General features: G+C 37.1%; 1 protein-coding gene across 14 annotated transcripts in view; it reads left to right on the forward strand.

The window, feature by feature from the left end:
• Positions 1-24,892, forward strand: part of PTPN4 (protein tyrosine phosphatase non-receptor type 4) — a 258,996-nt gene that overhangs the window by 57,618 nt on the left and 176,486 nt on the right. For all 14 annotated transcript variants that reach the window (XR_008998840.1, XR_008998839.1, XR_008998841.1 and 11 more), the window contains one exon: positions 21,869-21,976. Coding sequence is in view for 9 of the 14 variants with exons in the window: in XM_057505706.1 (XP_057361689.1) it covers positions 21,869-21,976 (108 nt within the window). In the remaining 5 variants the exon portion in view is untranslated. Of the gene's footprint in view, positions 1-21,868; positions 21,977-24,892 lie in introns of those variants that run through there.

The following is a 24,892-nucleotide window of genomic DNA, read 5'->3' on the forward strand; positions in this document are numbered from 1 at the left end:
CATCAGGGATATTGGTCTGTAGTTTTCTTTTTTGGTGGGGTCTTTGCCTGGTTTTGGTATTAGGGTGATGTTAGCTTCATAGAATGAGTTTGGGAGTATCCCCTCCTCCTCTATTTTTTGGAAAACTTTAAGGAGAATGGGTATTATGTCTTCCCTGTATGTCTGATAAAATTCCGAGGTAAATCCATCTGGCCCGGGGGTTTTGTTCTTTGGTAGTTTTTTGATTACCTCTTCAATTTCGTTGCTGGTAATTGGTCTGTTTAGATTTTCTGTTTCTTCCTGGGTCAATCTTGGAAGGTTATATTTTTCTAGGAAGTTGTCCATTTCTCCTAGGTTTCCCAGCTTGTTAGCATATAGGTTTTCATAGTATTCTCCAATAATTCTTTGCATTTCCGTGGGGTCCGTCGTGATTTTTCCTTTCTCGTTTCTGATACTGTTGATTTGTGTTGACTCTCTTTTCTTCTTAATAAGTCTGGCTAGAGGCTTATCTATTTTGTTTATTTTCTCGAAGAACCAGCTCTTGGTTTCATTGATTTTTGCTATTGTTTTATTCTTCTCAATTTTATTTATTTCTTCTCTGATCTTTATTATGTCCCTCCTTCTGCTGACCTTAGGCCTCATCTGTTCTTCTTTTTCCAATTTAGATAATTGTGACATTAGACTATTCATTTGGGATTGCTCTTCCTTTTTTAAATATGCTTGGATTGCTATATACTTTCCTCTTAAGACTGCTTTTGCTGTGTCCCACAGAAGTTGGGGCTTAGTGTTGTTGTTGTCATTTGTTTCCATATATTGCTGGATCTCCATTTTGATTTGGTCATTGATCCATTGATTATTTAGGAGCGTGTTGTTAAGCCTCCATGTGTTTGTGAGCCTCTTTGCTTTCTTTGTACAGTTTATTTCTAGTTTTATGCCTTTGTGGTCTGAAAAGTTGGTTGGTAGGATTTCAATCTTTTGGAATTTTCTGAGGCTCTTTTTGTGGCCTAGTATGTGGTCTATTCTGGAGAATGTTCCATGTGCACTTGAGAAGAATGTATATCCCGCTGCTTTTGGATGTAGAGTTCTGTAGATGTCTATTAGGTCCATCTGCTCTACTTTGTTGTTCAGTGCTTCCGTGTCCTTACTTATTTTCTGCCCAGTGGATCTATCCTTTGGGGTGAGTGGTGTGTTGAAGTGTCCTAGAATGAATGCATTGCAGTCTATATCCCCCTTTAGTTCTGTTAGTATTTGTTTCACATATGCTGGTGCTCCTGTGTTGGGTGCATATATATTTAGAATGGTTATATCCTCTTGTTTGACTGAGCCCTTTATCATTATGTAGTGTCCTTCTTTATCTCTTGTTACTTTCTTTGTTTTGAAGTCTATTTTGTCTGATATTAGTACTGCAACCCCTGCTTTCTTCTCACTGTTGTTTGCTTGAAATATGTTTTTCCATCCCTTGACTTTTAGTCTGTACATGTCTTTGGGTTTGAGGTGAGTTTCTTGTAAGCAGCATATAGATGGGTCTTGCTTTTTTATCCATTCTGTTACTCTGTGTCTTTTGATTGGTGCATTCAACCCATTAACATTTAGGGTGACTATTGAAAGATATGTACTTATTGCCATTGCAGGCTTTAAATTCGTGGTTACCAAAGGTTCAAGGTTAGCCTCTTTAGTATCTTACTGCCTAACTTAGCTGGCTTATTGAGCTGTTATATACACTGTCTGGAGATTCTTTTCTTCTCTCCCTTCTTGTTCCTCCTCCTCGATTCTTCATATGTTGGGTGTTTTGTGCTGTGCTCCTTCTAGGAGTGCTCCCATCTAGAGCAGTCCCTGTAAGATGTTCTGTAGAGGTGGTTTGTGGAAAGCAAATTCCCTCAGCTTTTGTTTGTCTGGGAATTGTTTAATCCCACCGTCATATTTGAATGATAGTCGTGCTGGATACAGTATCCTTGGTTCAAGGCCCTTCTGTTTCATTGTATTAAATATATCATGCCATTCTCTTCTGGCCTGTAGGGTTTCTGTTGAGAAATCTGACGTTAGCCTGATGGGTTTCCCTTTATAGGTGACCTTTTTCTCTCTAGCTGCCTTTAACACTCTTTCCTTGTCCTTGATCTTTGCCATTTTAATTATTATGTGTCTTGGTGTTGCCCTTCTTGGATCCTTTCTGTTGGGGGTTCTGTGTATTTCCGTGGTCTGTTTGATTACTTCCTCCCCCAGTGTGGGGAAGTTTTCAGCAATTATTTCTTCTAAGATACTTTCCATCTCTTTTCCTCTCTCTTCTTCTTCTGGGACCCCTATAATACGGATATTGTTCCTTTTAGATTGGTCACACAGTTCTCTTAATATTGTTTCATTCCTGGAGATCCTTTTGTCTCTCTCTATGTCAGCTTCTATGCGTTCCTGTTCTCTGATTTCAATTCCATCAATGGCCTCTTGCATTCTATCCATTCTGCTTATAAACCCTTCCAGAGTTTGTTTCATTTCTGCGATCTCCTTTCTGGCATCTGTGATCTCTTTCCGGACTTCATCCCATTTTTCTTGCGTATTTCTCTGCATCTCTGTCAGCATGTTTATGATTCTTATTTTGAATTCTTTGTCAGGAAGACTGGTTAGGTCTGTCTCCTTCTCTGGTGTTGTCTCTGTGATCTTTGTCTGCCTGTAGCTTTGCCTTTTCATGGTGATAGGAATAGTCTGCAGAACTGGGACGAGTGACGGCTGGAAGGACTTCCTTTCTTGTTGGTTTGTGGCCCTCCTCTCCTGGGAGAACAGCGGCCTCTAGTGGCTTGTGCTGCGCAGCTGCGCGCAGACAGGGCTTCTGCTTCCTGCCCGGCTGCTATGGAGTTAATCTCCGCTGTTGCTGTGGGCGTGGCCTGGCTCGGGCAGCTACTCCAAAATGGTGGAGTCGCGTTGGAGCAGGAGCTGCTGGGAGGCTATTTATCTCCGTAAGGGGCCTCCCTGCTCCCTGCAGCCCAGGGGTTAGGGTGCCCAGTGATCCCAGATTCCCTACCTCTGGATTAAGTGACCCGCCCTGCCCCTTTAAGACTTCCAAAAAGCACCCGCCAAAACAAAACAACGACCACAAAAAAAAACAAGAAAAAAAATTTTTTTAATTAAAAAAAAAAAATTTTTTTTTTAATTAAAAAAAAAAAAGGTGGTTGTTTCTTTTTTCTTTATTCTCCGGTGCCAGCCTCAGGTCTCTGCTCACCGGTCTTTCTGCCCTGTTTCCCTAGTATTGGGGTCCCTGTCCCTTTAAGACTTCCAAAAAGCGCTCGCCAAAACAAAGCAGCAAAAAAGCAAAAAAAAAAAATATGGTCGTGCGCTTTTCTTATGTCCTCTGTCGCCCAGCCTCCAGTGCCTGCTCACTGTTCTTGCTGCCCTGTTTTCCCAGTATCGAGGGCCCTGCACTCTGGCCCGGATGGCTGGGGCTGGGTGTTCGGCAGCCCTGGGCTCCGTCTCCCTCCCGCTCTGCCTGCTCTTCTCCCGCCGGTAGCTGGGGGGAGGGGCGCTCGTCTCCCGCGGGGCCGGGGCCCGTATCTTACCCCCTTCGCGAGGCGCTGGGTTCTCTCAGGTGTGGATGTGGTCTGGATATTGTCCTGTGTCCTCTGATCTTTATTCTAGGAAGGGTTGTCTTTGTTATATTTTCATAGATATATGTTGTTTTGGGAGGAGATTTCCGCTGCTCTACTCACGCCGCCATCTTCCGCCCCTGTCCAATTAGTAAGAAATTTAACTAATGAGCAAAAAAATAAAGAGAAAGAGCAATTCAAATTGGTGGTATTCAATAACTGCAGCTGAAATCATAGACTGTTCATATCAAAAGGATTAAAGCTAAAAGTAAAAGTCAATGTTATATATGTATAACAATTGTATAGAGGCAAAACAGCTTTGGCATTTTCAGGAGAGAATTTTCTTTATACAGATCCCAAGTAGAGGCAGAAAAATGTCTTCAATCTCATCATGGGCTGGTGGGAAGATTTTTTTATCCCCTGTGGTTTGCCTTTCACTAAGAATATTGCTGTCCTGTATTCAGGATTTCAATAGGAAAATCTTAGTTCTGTATCTAATCTTTTCTGAAATCTTGTCCTACTAATTGTCTCACCAGTGTATGGGTAACCTAGACTGCCTATTCTTTAACAAGCCTTCCCATGGCCACCCCAGCACAGTTTATAGCCTGTTTAAATTTTTTTCGTTTCTTCATGCTGGATATTTCTTTTCAGCTTAGCTATGCAATTAAAATAATGTTTATTTACTACATTTTATCCAGCATCTCTAGAGGTCTTATTGCAGAGAGCTTTTAGCTTCTCTAGTCTGCCATGTTTCCAGAAAAGAAAGTTGATATTGTAAAAATAGGCTATGAAAAGCAATTGGGTATTAACAACTTAATTTCCCTTTCAGATTACTGATTATACATAGTTTTCCATTGTTGACAATAGGAAAACAGTTCTTTGAAGCAAAGTATTGTATTAATGGCTACAAACCTGGGCTCTTGAGCCACACAACCTAAGGTATAATGTAAGCCCTACCACTACCTACCTGTTTGTTCTTTAGAAATCTGTTTTCTCTCTGTGCCTTAATTTCTTCATCTTTAAGAAACCTTAATATCTCCTGTGTCATAGGGCTATAATAATTAAGTCAGTCAAGTGTACAAGTTATAGCAGTGTCTGGCATAGTAAGTATGCCAGTAAGTGTTTGCTGTTATAATTGCTGCTGTTGTTATTTGTTAATGTAACTTCTTGGGAATCTTTATGCAAAATCTTTTCAACTAACTTATATGTAGAAAAAATTTTTGGTTTTCAGCTGTGGAAGCCATTCTTCTTATTTGGAGTACTATTACTTGCTTTACCCTTTTTCTGTTTTATAAATTAGCACCAAGCAGAAAAAAGAAAACTACTGACACTGCCTTAAGCCACTACTAAATTTTTCATTGTCTATCAATAAGTAACCTCCTTTTCTTATCAAAATCAGTGAGTTTCTGTTTTAAAGTTTATGTTATCTCTTAAGAATTTCTCTTTTCTCCGAAGATCTAATGAAAATCTATTTCTATGGTGTATTCTTCATCCAGAGAGAGAATCAAAAGCCATACTCTTCTAGGGATCTGAAGGATATGGGGGGTAAAAAGGAAACCCGTGATTGAGAGTCTAGAAATAAATCTATACATCTGTGTCAACAGATTTTTGACAAAGTTACCAAGACACATTCAGTGGGGAAAGAATAGTTTTTCAACAAATGGTGCTTGGATAATTGGATATCCAGATGCAAAAGAATGAAACTATACTCCTACATATGTATATACCTACTGCATACAAAAATATACTAAAAAGGCTAAACAAACTATACATAGGGGCCAGAACTGTAAAACTTTGAGAAGGGTTCTGGGAAGATGGCAAAATAGGTGTTTGCTGTGATAACTTCCTCCCATATACATATCAAGGCAGCAACTGCATGTAACACAGCTAACCCTGAAAATGATGTGTACACTGGTAGAACAGACATTCCATATCTAGCAACAAGGGGAAGGCCACATTGAGAAGGGTAAAGGGGTAGTATTATAATCAACCAGGATCCAAACTCTTTCCCCATCCCAACACATAAGTTGGAGGAAGTGAGGGAACAAAACTCCCTACATTTGACCCAATTGCCCCCTGGAAATCTGTATCAGGGAGACTAGCCTCCATAAATTCTGGCTTTGAAAATCAGTAGAGCTTAATGTCTAGAGAACTGGAGGGCTGAGGCAGGCTGAGTTTCTGCTCTTAGAGGACCTGTGTGTGTGTTGATTAGCCTGAGACCTGCACAGAAGCAGCAGTTTGAAAGGAGACTAATTGATTAACTTTGGGATGTGTGCCAAAGGGGCAGGGTTCTATGGGAGCTTTCTTGGGGGAGGAAGGGCTGGTGGAACCATTTTTTATGCCTTCCCTAAGCCCACCTGGCCAGATGCTTGCAGGAGCCAGTTCTGAAATGCTTCATCTACCATGCCACAACTACTCCACTCCAGTGTTCCCGTGTGGACCTAACCCTATTCAACCTGGCTAGTATGGCTGGCCTGGCAGGCAACTTATCAGAGTGACTGATACATCAAGGGAGGGTGAAACAAACCCCACCTACAAATACACCAGCAGCAGTCTTGTTGGTCTTTGCTGGAAGCCAGGCTGAGTACTGGCTCTGTCCTGCAGCACACCATCAGAGACTGTACCAAACCTTTCAGCCAGCCATACTTGGAGTAAGCCTTGCAAGCTAGTGCAACCTCAGTAGTTCCATTGTCCATTATTGACAGGCAGGCAGAGGGCCAACCTCACCTACTGTCTCACAGCAGGACATACCTATAGTACCTGGTTATAGTGACCAGGGGAATTACGCTTCTGGGCACCACAGGATGCCTACTACATAAGGACATTGCTTTCAAGATAAAAAGACATGGCTGACCTATATAAATCATAGAAAGAAACAGAATCAGATAAGATGAAGAGACAGAAGAATATGTTCCAAAGAAAAGAACAAGACAAAATGCCAGAAAAATTGCTAATTGAAATGGATATAAGCAATCTTCTTGATAGGGAATTCAAGGTAATGCTCATAAAGGTGCTCACTGGACTAGAGAGAGTGGATGAACTCAGGGTCGGCTTCAACATACATAGGAAATATAAAAAGGAGCCAGTCAGAGCTGAAGAATGCAGTAACTGTAATGAAAAATACACTAGAAGGAGTTGAGAACAGACTAGAGAGTACTGAAGAAATACCTAGAAGATAGGGTAATGGAAAGCAGTCAAGCTGAACAGCAGGAAGTAAAAAGAATTTCAAACTTTAAACAAAACAATATTCATATAGTAGTGGTCCCAGAAGAAGACAGAGAAGAAGGGGAAGAAAACCTTTATGAAGAAGTAATATCGGAAAACTTCCCCAGACTTGGGAAGGAATCAGACATCTAGGTTCAGGAAGCACAGAAAGCCCCAAACAGGATGAACAGAGGGAGGTCCATACCAAGACACATAGTAATTAAAATGGCAAAGATTAAATAGAAAGTCTTAAAAGCAGGCAAGAGGAAAGCAGAGAGTTACATACACGGGAAATCTCATAAGGCTATCAGCTGGGGTTTTTTTTTCCAGTAAAGCCTTTACAAGCCAGAAGGGAGTGGCATGATGCATTAAAAGTTCTGAAAAAAAAAAACACACACAAAAAAAACCTACAACCAAGAATACTCTACCCTGCAAGGTTGTCATTCAGAACTGAAGGAAAAATAGAGTTTATCAAATAAACAAAAGTCAAAAGATTTCATCATGATTAAATCAGCCTTAAAAGAAATCTTAGGGGACTTCTTTAAGTTGAAAAAAAAAGGCCATAAGTAGAAGTAAGAAAACTAGGAAAGGAAAAAAATTTCATTGGTAAAATGAAGTAAAGGTAGCAGACCAATCACTTAAAAAGCTAGTATGAACTTCAGAAGTAGTAAAATCAATTATACATAAAAAAACCATTTAAGAGATATGTAAAATAGATGTAAATTAATGACATTACATAAATCTGGAGGGGGAATAATAAAAAAGTAGTGCTTTTAGAAAGTGTTTGAACTTAAGTGCCCATCAGTTGAATACTATGTATAAACGTCATAGTAACCACAATCCAAAACCTATAATAGATATACAAAAAATAGAAAAATAAGCATACCACTAAAGTCAACAAATTACAAGGGAAGAGGACAACAGAAGGAACAAAGAACCATAAAAACAATCAGAAAACAATTAAAATGTCAATGAGTGCATACCTACCAGAAATTACTTTAAATGTAAAAGACTTAAAGCTCCAATCAAAAGACATGAGGTAGTTCAGGGTGTGAAAAGCACGACCCACTTACATGCTTTCTACAAGAGACTTTAGACCTAAAAACAGAAACAAAGTGGAAGGATGGAAGACATTTCATGGAAATTGGAGCAAAAAAACTGGAGTAGCAATGCTCATTTGAGACAAAATAGACTTCAAAACAATGTAATTGGACAAAGAAGAGTGTTACATAATGATAAAAGAATCAGTCCAGCAAGAGAATATACCAATTGTAAATATCTATGAATCCAGAAGAGGAGCACTTGACTGTGTAAAACAAATAATAGCAGACATAGAGGGAAAACTTGATAATAATACAAAATTAGTAGGAGACTTTGAACACCCCTTAACTGGATAGATCTTCCAAACAGAAAATCAATAAGGAAACAATGGCATTGAACAACACATTAGACCAGATGGTCTTAACAGATATATGCAGAACATTCCACCCAAAATCGGTAGAATACACATTCTGTTCAAGTGTACATGGAATGTTGTCCAGGATAGATCGCATGTTAGGTCACAATACAAATCCCAATAAACTTAAGATTTAAATCATATTAAGCATCTTTTCTGACCACAACAGTATGAAGCTAAATCAATCACAACAAAAACAACAACAACAACAAAAAAGGAAAAAATAAACGTAGAGACTAAAGAACAAGCTACTAAGGAACTAGTGGGTCAGTGAACAAATGAGAGGAAATAAATTCATGGAGATAAATGAAAACAGAAACACTACAATTCAAAATCTGTGGGATGCATCAAAAGCAGTTACAAGGGGGAAGTTTATAGTGATACAGGCCTCCCTCAAGCAGTTACAATGTGAAATAAACAACCTAACCTTACAACTAAAAGAACTAGAAATGAAGGAAAAAACAGCCCAAAGTTAAAAGGTGACATAATAACAATCAGAGCAGAAATTAATGAGCAAGACTAAGAAAACAATAGAAAGTTGCTGGAGTCCAGCTCCATCAGTGGGGTGTGAAGCCCAAAAGGATGAGACGAAGTCGGTGCACGGAGAACCAGGACACAGTCAGATGGAGGTGGTCTCTCGACAAGGTGCCAATGACAGCTTTATTTATACCATTTTGCACAAGGATATGATTATTTTGTATTTGTTCTTTTGATTAACAAGCATAGGCAAGCTTTTTTCTTTCTGTTTCCTTCTAATCTATACGTGATTAGCCAAGTGTTAGACAGGTGATCATTTTCTGTTCCTTGACCGAAACTTTTCCTAGCAACATGTACTCTATTGTGTTTCTTGTTTCTATGCAAAGCGGTTTCTAAGTAATGCATGTGACCACAGAAACATGCAGCATGTAATAGTGACTATGGAGTCTATCAGCTCAGGGTGAAATACAGGTCACTCACTACTACAGTTAGCTAGGCAGGTATCATCATCTATATTTTTAATGCAATGGGTACATTTTATCTCCTCAGAATATTTATTCTATCATAGGTAGATGCAAGATAAAGATAGAAAGCATAGTTTAGAACTGTAAGAAGGCAAGTGTAGATGATCAGGTTTGTGCCTATAGACTAGGTATTAGTCCAAGCTAGACAAGGGCAACAAAACATCCACGGGTGTAGACAATTTCTCTCAAAACTCGGGGGGTGAGGTTCTAAGCCTCACCTCTATTGGCCCCCATTTTCTCACCTGATGGCCCCCCTGTGACTGTGCCTGTCTTAGGTTGTTCCTCCTGTGAGGAATCTTACCCGTCTCTGGCTAACCAGTCATCTTCTGGGGCCATACAGGGAGATGTAAAGCTGGTAAAGTGAGAGAGAAGTAATGTTCTTTGAAAAGGTTAGCTTTTCACTTCTTTGCAGATGTGTGCCCCGTGGCTTCTATGCCCAGCACTTGTCTTGAGGTGTCTTTACCACTTGGAAGAATTATGGTACTTGGTAATTCCGAATATGAGGCACAAATTCTAGTAAAGGGCTGTAATTAGGAAGGAAGAAGAAAAGTTGTAGAAGTAGCAAATAGAAGAAAACATAAGATTGATTAAGTGTCAGACAGGGTTATTCTATTCAGTAATCTCTCATAATTCTATTTCTCTAATTTGTCTATAAAACTCTTCATCACCAATTTCACTAGCATTATAAGGAAAAGGGGGGCATTCCCACTTACGTGGAGATGGGGTAGTCAGTGTTTGACTAACTGACTGCAGGTTTCAGTATTCTATGCCAAGATCATGATCTGGCCCCTGCATGTTCTTTTCTTCAGGAGCACTGTCCTGAAAAGCTTCTGGGAAGTTTATGTTCTCCTGCTTTCTGTGCTGCTTATCAAAGCTTAGTCTTTGGCAAAAATGGAAGCAAAAGCAAAGCCAGTAGTATAATGGAGAATAACAAAATCAAGGTGGGTAATAGGGGGAGCCAGCTGTAAAGGCCCTTGATTTGTGGGGGTCTTCCTCCAGCCTGAGCTTTGCTACACAGCTTGAGTAGCATGGCTCCCGCCAGAAAGTACCAATGAAACTAAGAGCTGGTACTTAGAAAAGATAAACAAAATTGATAAACCTCTAGGCAGGCTAATCAAGGAATGAGAGGTTCAACCAACACCACACAAATTCAAAGGATTAAAAAAGAATTCTACAACAAAATTATATGCCAACAAATTGAACAACCTAGAAGAAATGGATAAATTCCTAGAAATATGCAGTCTTCAAAGACGGAATCAGGAAGAAATAGAAAATCTGGACAGACCAGTTACTACTAATGAAATTGAATTGGTAATCAAAAAACTCCCAGAAAATGAAAGTCCAGGACCACAGAGGTTCACACTGTGTGACGAGTGGATAGACAGGTGAATTATGTCACACATTATAAAGAAGTACTAATAACCTGTCCTTTTTAAACCATTCCATAAAAACAGAAGGACGAATATTTCCAAATTCATTATACAAGGCCAGCATCCTAAACACAGATGAAGACACTACCAGAAAAGAAAATTACAACTCGATATCCATGATGAACATAGAGTAGAAATTCTCAACAAAATACTAGCAAACCAAACCTAAAAATACCTTTATATTCATCATTATCAGTTGTGATTTATTCCAGAGGTGCAGGGATGGTTCAGCATCCATAAATCATTCAGTGTAGTATATGATATTAAGAAAAAGAAGGATAAGAGCCATATCATCTCAGTAGATGTAATTTACAAAATTCACCTTACATTCATAATAAAAACTAAAAAAAAATGGGTAAAGAGGGAACACACCTCAACATAATAAAGACCATATGTGACAAACCCACAAGTACCATCATACTCAATGGCAAAAAGCTGGAAGCTTTTCCTTAAAGATAGGAACTAGGTAAATATAACCATACTTATCACTCTTATTCCACATAGGACTGGAAGTGCTAGCCACAGCAGTCAGTGAAGAAAAATAAAAAGCATCCAAATTGGTAAGGAAGAAGTAAAATTGTAACTATTTTCAGATGACATGATACTATCTATAGAAAATGCTAAAGACTCCACCAGAAAGTATGTATTTAATACATGAACTCAGTTAAGTTTTAAGATATAAAATCAATGTACACAACTCTGTGGAATTTCTATATACTAAAAATGAACTAGCAGAGATTTAAAAAATCCTTTCTACACTTGCACAAAAAAAGGATAAAACTCATAGGAATAAATTTGATCAAGTGTACTCTGGAAACTGTAGGACAGTTGAAGACAACACAAACAAATGGAAAGATATAGCAGCGAGGAAAAAAGATAGCACCATGAGAAGGGTGGTGAAAATCTCCTCCCAAAACCATATATATTTTGAAAATACATTCCTAAAAGAGTGACCAGAAGTGAGAGTGTGTCAGTCTACATATGGGATAAGTAAAAATCTCACAGAAAAGGGTAAATAAAGTAAAAAAGCCATAACCTGGTGGGACCCAAACATTCCCCTCACCCCAGCTCACTGGTGGGAGGAAGAGGATCAGAGCGGGAGGGAGTGGAAACACAGGACTGCTAAATACCCAGCTGTAGAAATCTACCCTGGGAGCACATACCAACATTGCATGGTGCTCTGGAGATTAGAGGGGCTGAAAATTAAAGTCAGAGACTAAGAATGTGAACAGGTTCCTATAAACAGCTGCCCTGGGACAAAAGAAAAGCAGGTGCTTTAAGGGACCTCTCAACAGTCAGAGGGCTGCTAACGGGGCAAGCAAGGGTTTAGGAGAAGGAACAGGTGGACAGAATCATCCTGGCACACTCAGCCCAGCAGGTTGGGAAATTTCAGGAGCTTCAGATGCTCCACCTCCTGGTTGGCAATGTAGCCCCTAGATCTCTCACCAAGATAAGCAGCCTACCTCCCCTCTGGCACCCACATGCAAACCGGCTGTCCTCACCATTGCTGCAGACAAGCCGAAGGGTAGTCCTGCCCACAGCAACTACACAGCTTAAAGCAGAGGCTTTTCCCTGTGTGAGGCTGACTGGCCCAGACGGGAGACAGGCATGATGACTGGGAAGCATGAAGGGGTTTTTCCTTCCCTGCAAACACCCACACTGCTTGCCTGCAATGGCCACCATTGCCCTAGGCCATCCCGAGGGCTTCCCCACCCATGACAGCATAGAGGATTAACCCAGAGGCCTTTCCCTGTGTGTAGTTAAATGGCACAGACAGTGGAGAGAGGCATGGCTACCAGGAAACATGTTTACCTACCCCGAAACACCTGCACTGCTCACCTGTGATCCCCACCATCGCTGAGGCCAGCAGGAGAGCAGCCCTGACCATGGCAGCTTAGGGGAGTAACCCAGAGGCTGCTCCCTGTGCATAGCGGAGACAGGCACTGTGACCAGGAAGCAGGAAGGAACTTTTTCTCCCAGCTGACACCATGCAGCTTGCCTGAGACCACTCCCATCACTCCAGGACTATGAAAAGGCAGAAGAGCTTTGTTCAGTCCAAAACCCTCAAACACCAGACAGAGAGCTTGGTGAGACTGAAATCACCAATCTTCCTGAAAAAGAATTCAAAATAAAAGTCATAAGCATGCTAATGGAGCTACAGAAAAATATCTAAGAGCTGAGGGATGAATTCAGGAGGGAGATAAACAACTGAATACAGTAACTGAAATGAAACAATGGAGGGATTTAAAAGATTACATGAGGTAGAGGAGACGGTAAATAGAATAAAAATTAGAGAACAGGAATACAGAGAAGCTGAGAGAGAAAAAAAAGGGTCTCTAAGAATGAAAGAATATTAAGAGAACTGTGTGACCAATCTAAATGTAACAATATTTGCATTGTACGGAAACTAGAAGAAGAAGAAGAGAAAGAGAAAGGGATAGAAAGTGTCTTTGAAAAAATAATTGCTGAAAACTTCCCCAGTCTGGAGAAGGAGGTAGTATCTCAGGTGATGAAAGTGCACAGATCTCCCAACACAAGGGACCCAAGCAAGACAACACCAAGACGTGTAATGATTAAAATGGCAAAGATCAAGGACTAGGACAGAGTATTAAAAGCAGCCAGAGAGAGAAAAAAATCACCTACAAAGGAAAACCCATCAGGCTATAAGACTTCTCAACAGAAACCTTACAGGCCAGAAGGGAGTGGCATAATCAGTGCAATGAAACATAAGGGCCTTGAACCAAGAATGCTTTACCCAGCAAGATTATCATTTAAATTTGGAGGGATTAAACAATTCCCAGATAAGCAAAAGTTAAGAGAATTTACCTCCCACAAACCATCTCTACAGTGTATTTTAAAAGGACAGCTGGTCTATATCGAAGTGCACTTAAAGGCTAAATAGCTGTCAGCAGAGAAAATAAAACCACAGCAAAGGAAATAGACCAATTAAATACTAACCAAATGCAAAATTAAATCAACTAACCACAAAGTCCAGGAATACACGAAGGGTACAGAATATGACACCTAACACATAAATAGAGGAGAAAGAAGAAAAAGAAGGGGGGGGAAAGAATCTTCAGATTGTGTTTATAATAACATAATAAGTGAGTTAAGGTAGACTGCTAGATAGTAAAGAAGCTCCCCTTAAACCTTTGGTAACCACGAATCCAAAACCTGCAATGGCAACAAGTACATATCAGTAATCACTCTCAATGTAAATGGACTGAATGCACCAATCAAAAGGCAGAGTTACAGAATGGATAAAAAAGCAAGACCCATTTATATGCTGCCTACAAGAGACCCACTTCAAACCCAAAGACATACACAGACCAGAAGTGAATGGATGGAAAAAGATATTTCATGCAGACAATAGGGAGGAAAAAGCAGGAGTTGTAATACTTGTATCAGATAAAATAGACTTCAAAACAAAGAAAGTAACATGATACAAAGGACATTATGTAATGATAAAGGAGTCAGTTCAACAAGAAGATATAACCATTATAAATATTTATGCACCCAACCTGACATCTACATATGCGAAACAAATACTAGTAGAATTAAAGGGGGAAATAGAATATAATGCATTCATTTTAGGAGACTTCAACACAGCACTCACTCCAAATGACAGACCAACCAGACAGCAGAGGCACTGAACAACACATTAGAACAGATGGACCTAACAGACATCTATACAACACTCCACCCAAAAATGGCAGGATACACATTCTTCTCAAGTGCACATGGAACATTTTCCAGAATAGATCACACACTAGGCCACAAAAATTCAAAAATACTGAAATTGTGCCAACCAACTTCCCAGATCACAAAGGTATGAAACTAGAAATAAACTGTACAAAGAAAACAAAAAGGCTCACAAACACATGGAGGCTTAACAATATGCTCCTAAATAATCGATGGATCAATGACCAAATTAAAACAGATATAAAGCAATATATGGAGATAAATGAAAACAACAGCTACAGAACTAATATAGGACGCAGTGAAGGCAGTTCTAAGATGAAAGTATATAGCAATCCAGGCCTATTTAGAGAAGGAAGAACAATCCCAAATGAACAGTCTAAATTCACAGTTATTGAAATTGGTAAAAGGAGAACAAATGAGGCCCAAACTCAATAGAAGGAGTTACATAGTAAAGATCAGAGAATAAATAAAATTGAGAAGAATAAAACAATAGAAAGAATTAATGAAACCAAGAGCTGGTTCTTTAAGAAAATTAACCAAATAGATAAACCCCTAACCAGACTTATAAAGAAAAAAAAAAGAATCTACACACATAGACAGAATCAGAAATGAGATAGGAAAAATCACTATGGACACTACAGAACTACAAAGAATTATTAGACAATACTGTGAAAAAATATATGCTAACAAACTAGGAATCCTAGAAGAAATGGACAGCTCTATAGAAAAATAAAACCTTCCAAGGCTGACGCAGAAGAAAACAAAATCTGAACAGACCAAATTACTAGCAACGAAATAGAACTGGTAATCAAAAACTACCCAAGAATAAAACTCCCATACCAGATGGCTTCATCACTGAATTTTATTAGACATTTAGTGAAGACATAAAACCCATCCTCCTTAATGATTTCCAAAAAGTAGAAGAGGAGGGAATACTTCCAAAATTCTATGAGGCCAGCATCACTCTAATATGAAAACCAGGCAAAGATACCACAAAAAAAGAAAAATTCAGACCAGTATCCCTGATGAATATAAATGCAAAAATACTCAACAAAATATTAGTAAACTGAATTCAAAAATACATCAAGAGGATCATATATCATGATCATCTGGGATTCATCCCAGGGATGCAAGGATGGTACAACATTAAAAAATCCATCAGCATCATCCACCACATCAACAAAAACAAGGACAAAAATCACATGATCATCTCCATAGATGCTGAAAAATCATTTGACAAAATTCAACATCCATTCATGATAAAAACTCTCAACAAAATGAATATAGAGGGCAAGTACCTCAACATAATAAAGGCCGTATATGACAAACCCACAGACAACATCATACTTTAACAGTGAAAAGCTGAAAGTTTTTCTCTAATATCAGGAACAAGACAAGTATGCCCTGTCTCCCCACTTTTATTCAACATACTACTGGAGATCCTAGCCACAGCAGTTAGATAACACAAAGAATTAAAAGGTATCCAGATTAGTAAAGAAGAAGTTAAACTGTCACTGTTTTCAGATGACATGATATTGTACATTAGAAACCCTAAAGAATCCACCCCAAAACTACTAGAATTAATATCTGAATTCAGTAAAGTTGCAGGGTACAAAATTACTACACAGAAATCTGTTACCTCCCTATACATTAATAATGAAGTAGCAGAAAGAGAAATCAGGAAAACAATTCCATTCACAATTGCATCACAAAGAATAAAATACCTAGGAATAAACCTAACCAAGGAAGTGAAAGATCTATATCCTGATAACTATAAGACACTCTTTAGAGAAATTAAAGACGACACTAATAAATGGAAATTCATCCCATGCTGTTGGGTAGGAACAATTGATATTGTCAAAATGGCCATCCTACGTAAAGCACTCTACAGATTCAGTGCAATCCCTATCAAAATACCAACAGCATTCTTCAACAAACTGGGGCAAATAGTTCTAAAATTCATATGGAACCACAAAAGACCCAGAATAGCCAAAGCAATCCTGAGTAGGAAGAATAAAGCAGGAGGGATTATGCTCTGCAATTTCAAACTGTACTACAAAGTCACAGTAATCAAGACAATTTGTTATTGGCACAAGAATAGATCCATAGATCAATGGAACAGAATGGAGAGCACAAATATAAACCTACACATATATTGTCAATGAATATATGATAAAGGAGCCATGGACATATAATGGGGAAATGACAGCTTCTTCAACAGCTTGTGTTGGCAAAACTGGACAGCTACGTGTAAGAAATGAAACTGGATTACTGTCTAACTCCATACACAAAAGTAAACTCGAAATGAATCAAAACCTGAGTGTAAGTCTTGAAACCATAAAATGTAGAAGAATACATACATAAGCAAAAGTCTCTTGAATATCAACATGAGCAACTTTTTCATGAACATATCCCTTTGGGCAGAGGAAACAAAAGCACAAATTAAGAAGTCGGAGTATATCAAATTAAAAAGCTTCTGTACAGCAAATGACACCGTCAGTATAACAAAAAGGCATCCTATGGTATGGGAGAATATATTTGTGAGCTACATATCCAACATGTAGTTAACATCCAAAATATATAAAGAACTCACACCTCAGCACCCAAAAAGCAAATAACCCTATTAAATAATGGGCGGAGGATATGAACAGGCATTTGAAAATGTGCTCCTCATCACTAATTATCAGAGAAATGTAAATTAAAAGCACAGTGATATACCACCTCACACCAGGTAGGTAGGAGGATAGCCAACATCCAAAAGACAATCAACAACAAATGCTGATGAGGATGTGGAGAAATTGGAACCCTCCTATGCTGCTGGTGGGAATGTAAATTAGGTCAACTACTGTGGAAAGTAGTATGGATGTCTCTCAAAAAACTAAAAATATAAATACCATTTGACACAGGAATTCCACTCCTAGAAATTTACCCTAAGAAAACATAATCACACATTCAAAACGTCCTATGCGGCCGTATGTTTATTGCAGCACTATTTACAATAGCCAAGATAAGGAACAACCTAAGTGTCCATCAGTAGATGAATGGATAAAGAAGATGTGGTACATATACACAATGGAGTATTCAGCCATAAAAAGAAAACAAATCCTACCATTTGCAACAATATGGATGGAGTTCAAGGGCAGTATACTCATGGACTGAAATAAGCCAGGCAGAGAAAGAGAAGTACCAAATGATTTCACTTCATCTGTGGAGCATAAGAACAAAGCAAAATCTGAAGGGACAAAACAGCAGCAGACTCATAGAACCCAAGAGTGGATTAACATTTAGCAAAGGGAAACGTACTTGGGAGGGTTAGTGGGAAGGGAAGAATAAGGGGAATAAGGGGCATTATGATTAGTGCACAATAGTGGGGGCACAGGGAAGGAAATACAGCAGAGAGAAGATAAGTAGTGACTCTGTAGCATCTAACTATGCTGATGGACAGTGTCTGTGATGGAGTATTTGGTGGCGACTTGGTAATAAGGGGAATGTAGTAACCACAATGTTGCTCACGTCAAACCTGAGCTTAAGATTGTGTATCAGTGATAGCTTAATAGAAAAACAATTTAAAGAAAAAAAGGGAATATATACCATGCTTATGGATCAGAAAAATTAATACTGTTAAATGGCCATATTACCCAAAGCAATATACATATTCAGGTCAATCTCTTTCAAAATACCTATGGCATTTTTTACATAACTAGGTCAAATACTCCTAAAATTTATATGAAACCACAAAATGGCCAAAGGAACTCAATAGGCATTTTTCCAAAGAAGACATATATAGATGGCCAAGAAACATATGAAAGGAGTCTCAACATCACTAGTCATCAGAGAAATGCAAATCAGAAGTGCAATGAGATAGCACCTCACACCAGTCAGAATGGCCATTGTCCAGGAGATAATAGGTAACAAATGTTGGTGCAGATATGAAGCAAAGGGAACCCACTGTTGATGGGAATATAAAGTGGTCAGCCATTATAGAAAACATGGAAGGTTCAAAAAATTAAAAATTGAAATACTGTATGATCCAGTAATTCCACTTCTGTGTATTACTCAAATGCACTAATTTAAATAGATATATGCCCTCATATGTTTATTGCAGCATTATTTACAGTAGACAAGATATGGAAGTAACCTAAGTGTCCATCAATAGGTGAATGGATAAAGATGGTATAATGTAAAAAATGGAATATTATCCAGTCACTTAAAAGAATGAAAGCTTGCTATTTCTGACAATTTGGGTGGACATAAAGGGTGTTATGCTAATTGAAGTAAGTCAAACAGAGAAAGACAAATGCCACCTAACTTCACGTATATTTGGAATCTATGAAACAAATGAACAAATGAATAACCCAGAAACAGACTCATAAATGCAGAGAATAACTGGTGGTTGCCAGAGGGGAGAGAGATTTGGGGAAAGGTGAGGTAAGTGAATGAGATTAATAAGAGGTGTGAACTTCCACTTATAAAACAAATAAGTCATGGGATGAAAGATATATAGCAAGGGGACTATAGTCAATAATACTGTGGTAACTTGGTGTGGTGACAGATGCAACTACACTTACTATGGTGATCATTTTAAAGTGTGTAGAAAGTTTGAATTACTATGTCATGCATTGATGTCAACTATGCATCAATTAAGAAACAACTTTTAAAAGTAAATACATGGGTAATTCTTCGTGATACTATGTTTGGCGATTAGTTGTTATATAAGACACCAAAAGCACAAACATCAAAGGGAAAATATTAATAAATTTGGCTTCACAAAAAATTAAAACTTTTGTGTAGCCAAATATATGATGAAGAAAGTGAAAGACACCTACGAAGTGGGAGAAATATTTACAAAGTACATTTCCAATTAGGGTCTAACTCCACAGTATAAGAGGAAGTCTTAGAACTCAATAACAATAAAGAGTATCAACCTAGTTTTAAAAATGGGCAAAAGACTTGATTAGGCATTTTTCTAAAGACATACAAATGGCCAACAAGCATATGAAAAAAATGCTAAACATCATTAGTTATTATAGAATTTCAAATCAAAACTACAGTGAAGGATCACTTCATACCCACTGGGATAGCTTTAGTCAAAAGAATAGAAAATAATTAATGTTGTCAAAGATGTGGAAACATTGGAACCCTCATGCATTGCTGGTGGGAATGTGAAACGGTACAGTTGCTGTAGAAAGGAGTTTGGTGGTTCCTTAAAAAGTTAAACAGAATTTTGTATCTACCAATTCTGCTTTTACCTGTATACTGGAAAGAAAACAGATACTCAAATAGATACTTGTACACCAGTGTTCGTTGCAGCATTATTCACTCTACCCAAAATGTGGAAACAATCCAAATGTCCATTAACTAATAAACAAATGGTGATATATCAATATAATGGGATATTATTTAACCATAGAAAAGGAATTCAAGTGTGGATACATGGTACAACATGGATAAACTTTGAAAACATTATGCTAAGCAAAAGAAGCCTGTCACAAAAGGTTGGTTCCATTTATATGAAATATCCAGAATAGGTAAATGCACAGAGAAAGCAAATTACTGGTTGCCAGGGCTCGGAGTATAGGAGGAAGGAATATTGTCTAAATGGATATGATATTCTTTTGGTGTGATGAAAATGTTTTGGAACTGGGTAGAAGTGATGGTTGCACAGTATTGTGAATGTGCCAAATGTTCACTGCTGTATTATTTGTACAAGACAAATATTAGAAAAACATGTTAGTAAAATATGGTGGTATATTTTACCATGAACTGCACACTATTTTTAGATGGTTAATTTTGTAATACATGAATTTAACCTCAAAAAGAAATGGTAAGAAAACCTAAGTTCTGTAGCCAGGCTGCCACTTTCTTTTCACCTTTCAGAGTTTTCTCATTTTTAATCTGTTTTCTGTTATTATTGTTTCACTTAGCTGGAGGAATAGAGAGAAATGCATCTACTCCATCTTGTCTCTAGAAGAGCTCATTGGACTCACCTTAGTAACTTTTAAGAAAGACGAATATTTGATCTTCATTCTGGACCAATTTAATGAGAATGGGAGAGGGTGGGGGAGGTGAGTTGCATCAATATAAAAAATATTCTCAGGTTATTCAAATTGGAACCACCATTGTGAAGCACTGTTTGAAGCACAAACTTCCTACCATTGACAAGTTTTGCAAATAGTTGTTTGACCTAATCTGGCTAATAAAACGTGAACAGAAGCTCTTTGTAAGGTGACCTTACAAGGAAGGTTATTTTTTTGAACTTTCTTATGGCTAGATTTAATTTTGAAATTGTTATGTCCATCTTGTTAACAGTCTATAAGTGCAGTCAACACCAGAAGGGTAGGTAAGAGGGATGGAAAGAAATCTGGTACTTCATCATATCTCTCAGTTGTTGTATTAGCCAGTGCTGGAGACTGACATACCTCTGTACCTTACATTATATGAAAAACATGTGTTTCTTATAGTTTCAGTTCTGAATTTTGATTCTAACTTGTAACTGGAAACTACTAAACTGTTATAGCTAATGAGAGGAAAAATCAGTGGTAAAATATACCACTGTTTACTAACATGTTTTTCTAGTATTTGTCTTGTATAAATAATATAGCAGTGAACATGCTGGTATGTATAACTATTTCCCCCAACATGGGATTTTATTTTCCAGTCAGGGTAGCGTGACAGAAGTAGTCGATATTGTTACTGCTCTTGTTTAACATTTCCAAATTGCTTTTACAACAGATTATATCTATCCATGATGTTAGCAATAAAAGTATTTTTATCTCAGTCATTGTAGTTTGTTTTTTGGGTTGTTGTTTGCTCATGCCATGTCATAGTTTTCTACTTTGATTTATTTTATTACTGAACATGTTGATTGTTTCTCAGTTTTTTTTTATCAGTTACATTTCTTTTTTAGGGAATTATCTAGTCATGTCCTTTGCAGTAATTGTGGGACTTAGGGAAGTTGTTATTCTTAATAAAATAGTAAGATAATAGTGCATAATGAATGATACCTATATGATAGAAATGGTGTGCGGTTAAAGTATTTTTCTAAAACTCTCTAAATACTTTTATAATAAAAAATACCAATTCTTTTCAGTTTGCTACAAATAATTTTCATTCTTTTGTTTCCCTTTTTTGGCATTTATTTTACATACACAAATTTTAATCTATGTTCAGTCAAATGTCTTACTTTCCAGTCATAATTTAAATGTAAGAATAAAAACAGTAAGACAGGTGATACGGATATATATATATATACATGAGTTGATCTGATAAGAATATAAAATTACTAAAATACTATGATAGTAGCCTGAAAGTAGAAAGCATTTCCAATCAGAGGTTTTCCTTACATCGTCATATTTATTATGTACACTTTGAACCAGTTTGTCTTAATTCAGACTGTTTTTAAGTCAGTGCCATTATGTACCTGACTTGGAAATCATTGCCAATTTAGTAGAAGAGGAGACAATCCAAGAGGTTAAAAATCTAAAAGTATAGCCTGTCAGTGGTGATTTCCTTTTATTTTTCTTCTAGAAACATGATCAGGGGCAAGTTCTGCTGGATATTGTCTTCAAGCATCTTGATTTGACTGAGCGTGACTATTTTGGTTTACAGTTGGCTGATGATTCCACAGATAACCCAGTAAGTGTAAGCTGATGTCTTTCATTTTCATTTTAGGTTTTCTTTCTTTTCACAATATAAAGTTCTTTCTGATTTATAATGTTCACTAATTTAGTGAGGTTTTCTAAAATTTTAAATTGAATAATAAGAGGTAATTCTTTTGCCATTGTTCGTCTTTTTCTTGGTGTTTTAATCTGTAAGGTAATTTCCTTAAGGTTTTTATAATTACAAGTCAGTAAATCTAGTGCCAATTTATTTATGAGTCTCAGACAGCTGAAAAGCAAATCTAATTGATGCTTCTTCACTTAAAGAGAGAAAATTGAGCATAAAGGTTAAAATATTATTTCAGTAGTAAAATACTGAAATAAAGCATTAAAAAATTTAATTTATCTTGAGTCTTACATAAATAAGCCTGCATTAAAGTGAAATTAGTTTTTTGTAGCATTCATGGCAATATGTCTCTAACCAAAATTTTTCATTTGTTAAATTTAAATTTCCCAAGTAGAAAGTTTCAAAAACCCTCCCAAAAGAGATAGAGATTAAGTTTCAGAAGTCTGCAATTCTTGGGCATTAGTTAAGTTCCTTAGATTGTTACTAATTCTTTAATAATTGTAATCATGATTCTTATTGGAAAGATCACATCATAGAAAAAAGAATATACAATGTGATAAATAACAAATGTTGAATTATTAGTAAATTTATATGGTTACAAAAGAATATGATACTCCCTTGATTAGTACAGGAGAATGACTTTTTTGAAGAAACCATTTTGTATAGATTAGAAAAATTGGGAGGCTGAAGAAATGGTTCCCTGTATCAGTGCTTTAGAAATCAGTTTGAAAGTCCTTATTGATAAAATTGTTATACAAAATACAAATAACTCTTCCAAGAAAGGTAGGATTCCAACTTCCCTTGTCTTGCTCTGCCTCTCATGGTCAGGATCCTAGGTCTCTGAATAAATGGTTAGTGGAAAGTAAATATGGGATGTTAAATGTTGCTTTTTCATGGCATCATTTACTGATTTTATATGAAAAACTATGAGAATGATGTGAATAAAACAAAGGAAGGTCGACCTGATCTCAGTTGAAATAAATCCTTTTGTACTAAAATGAAAACAAGCTTTCTTCATACTTGATGCCTTTACCAGATGACTTGAGTTTCTTCAGGGTCTTAGAGAAATAGTGTGATTTCTTGTAAAATAAACATGTGAAAGTGGAAGTAAGTAGAAATGTCAGTAATCTTACCTTTTCAGAAAGATAAATTGTAAGTCAGGCAAATACCTGAAAGGTGTCTGTTATACTTCACTATGTGCAACATTGCATTTTCAAAGAAGTTCCTCTGTAATGCTAATGCTGCTAGTCCAAGGAGCCACATTCTTTAAATTACTGCTCTAACCCAATATGCTGTTAATTAAAATTGCTGAAGTAAGACAGAATTCCTATGGAATAGTTTGTTCTACCCTTTGAATATTTCTTTTACATAACTCAAGAGTTCTTGTATTATTTCATCAGGTTTTGGAAAATATAGGAAAAATCACATAGAGAATGACTATTATTTCAACAAGCCATATTTTAATACAACACGATTGCTAAAATGCTTGTTTTTTTCCCGTACGTCAAGATTTTTCTCATGTTCCTTTGATTTGTTTCTACTGTAATATCTTAATTCAGGCTGTTATTATCTATTGTATAAACCTCTTTGGTAGCCTGCCAAATGTTAACATTTTTGCTTTTGGCCTTTTTTAACCCTGTGCCATTTGGGGAGGGAATGACAGAGATCTGGGATTCAGAGAAGTGTTTCAGGGAGAATCAGCATCATATGCAAACAAGCTCCAGAATGAAGAGAGAGGAAGATTGCATTTAAGGAACTAAAAATTTTAACATCAAACAAATATAGACCAAGAGGAGAAGATGGGTCAAACATGAGGTTTGAGTAGTACTTTAAAATTTATGATAAAATTATACTCACCTAAGAATTTATTTACACAAGTAACATGAGACTTTCATTTTAGACATATTTCTCTGGTTACAGTGTAGCCAGAGACAAACTTAGAAACTAGAGATAATTGGGATATTTTTGTAATAATAAAGTTACTAGGAAAGTTGACCATTAGCTCTATAGGGAACGAAAAGTGGCTAAGTGCTTGAGATACTTAGGCAATAAAGTCAACAGGACCTGATGATTTGATTAAGATAGAGTAGGTGTAGGAAGGAAAGACAATTCAAGGTTAATATCTAGATTCTGTCTTTGGCAACTCGATAGATAGAAAGGTGTCTGTTATACTTCACTATGTGCAACACTGCATTTGTGTTTTCTTTTTCAGTTACCTATTGTTTATTGCTAGTCTATAGAAATACAGTTTATGTATTGATTTTGTAATATGCAATCTTCTTAAACTCACTTATTAATTCTAGTTAATTTTTGTAAATTCCATAGGATTTTCTAAGATTCTCATGTAAACATATGGTAAATTACATTTATAATCAGGTTTTTAATTTACAGGATATACAGTTGATTCTGTGTTAACCTTTTATCCTAAGACCTTGCTAAATTTTACTTAATTACCTCCATTGGTTTCTTTTTTATTGATTTCTTAGAATTTTCTGTGTAAATCATACATATGTGAGTAGGGACAGTTTTACTTCTTCCTTTCCAGCCTTTGTTATTATTATTTTTCATTCTTTATTACATGGCTAAGGTTGCCAGGGTGATGATGGTGAATAAAAGTGATGGAATCATACTACCTAACCTTGTTCCCTGTCTCAGGAGTAAAGTACTAAACACCATTAAATATGCTGTTAGATGTAGGGTTTTTTTTAAACATCAGTGTAACCGAAGCACAATTCACATTAACTAAAATTCAACATCCATTCATAATGAAAACTCTCAACAAACTTGGAAAAAAAAAGGAACTTCTTCACTCTGATAGAGGATATC

Source organism: Manis pentadactyla, chromosome 8 (genome assembly GCF_030020395.1).
Source record: "Manis pentadactyla isolate mManPen7 chromosome 8, mManPen7.hap1, whole genome shotgun sequence".
Lineage (NCBI taxonomy): Eukaryota > Metazoa > Chordata > Mammalia > Pholidota > Manidae > Manis > Manis pentadactyla.